The 1,099-nt window shown below is 41.6% G+C and overlaps 1 protein-coding gene across 1 annotated transcript in view; it reads right to left on the bottom strand.

The window, feature by feature from the left end:
- Positions 1 to 438: 438 nt before the first annotated feature.
- The window catches only part of LOC116380343 (arginase-1-like), a 1,569-nt gene continuing 908 nt past the window's right edge, over positions 439 to 1,099 (bottom strand). The window contains exon 3 of the mRNA XM_031842271.1: positions 439 to 678. Coding sequence (XP_031698131.1) covers positions 500 to 678 — 179 coding nt within the window. The 3' untranslated portion in view covers positions 439 to 499. The remainder of the gene's footprint in view (positions 679 to 1,099) is intronic.

Genomic DNA, 1,099 nt, shown 5'->3' with positions numbered 1-1,099 from the left:
GTATTAGTACTCTTACAGAGTATTTTCACAGTGTAGTATTAGTACTCTTACTGTAGTAACGGACTGGTACTACTCTGTCTTGTTGTGGCAGAAACATCAGCATTAAGTTGTTGCTGAAATGAAGAGACGTAGTTGTTGTAGTAGCAACCAGCGGGACTGTTTAATGCACACAATGGCAATTCATCCAAAGTATTACTTCTTACAACTTACTCCTACAGTCTAAAGCCAGCCCCCTCATGTCACTTTCCACCAATCAAAGCAGTCGGTTGAACCACAAACAAAGCACATCCTGCTCTCCCATCTCGGTACGTTCTCTTGTCCACGTCTGGGTCAAGATAACAGAACAACTGATACACGTACGAGAAATGTTCATCGTCACCATACTTCTTTCTAGGAACTGCTGACTTTCTCATTTCTAGGAAATATCTGTTCTAAGAGCAACTGTGTTGTGCTCAGCGTGGTTATATGAAGTGTTTCTTCAACAATCTCAGGTGTGAACTCACCTGTGGTCTCCTCCCAGCATCACTGAGGTGTGTCCGTCCCTCTTCACAGCCTGCACCGCCTCAGACAGCCTCTGGTTGGCGCTGCCCACCGCGCGCACACACTTCACCAGACCCACCGGCTCGTCCTCCACCACATCCTCAAACGCCACGTTCCCATAATCCTTCACTGCACAGCCTGCAGATGCAGAAACTCAGGATGAAATGAAATGAACACAGAGGTGAGAGAACCTGTTTCACATATTATTATTATAAGAATTTAAATAATATATAATAATAGTAATTATTGTCATTCTTTATTATTATTATTGTCATTCTTTATTATTCTTTATTTTTGTTATAAATATTGTTATTTTTTATTTTTGTTATTCTTTCTACTCGACAGAGTCGAGAAAAGAAAAACCGTCAGTACAGGTAGATTTTTCCCAGAATGCTCTCTGGGTGAACATTAACAGTCAGTAGATCATCTCTCTGGAAATATGTTCATGTCGCAACTAAAGTAAACAAGTTTCTGTACAACGACCTGCAGCTGAGTGACTTATGAACCACACACACACTCACACACACACACACACACACACACACACACACACACACAC

This window comes from Anarrhichthys ocellatus, unplaced genomic scaffold (genome assembly GCF_004355925.1).
Source record: "Anarrhichthys ocellatus isolate YVR2014 unplaced genomic scaffold, GSC_Weel_1.0 scaffold6862, whole genome shotgun sequence".
Lineage (NCBI taxonomy): Eukaryota > Metazoa > Chordata > Actinopteri > Perciformes > Anarhichadidae > Anarrhichthys > Anarrhichthys ocellatus.
This window is presented reverse-complemented; position numbering and strand designations above follow the sequence as displayed.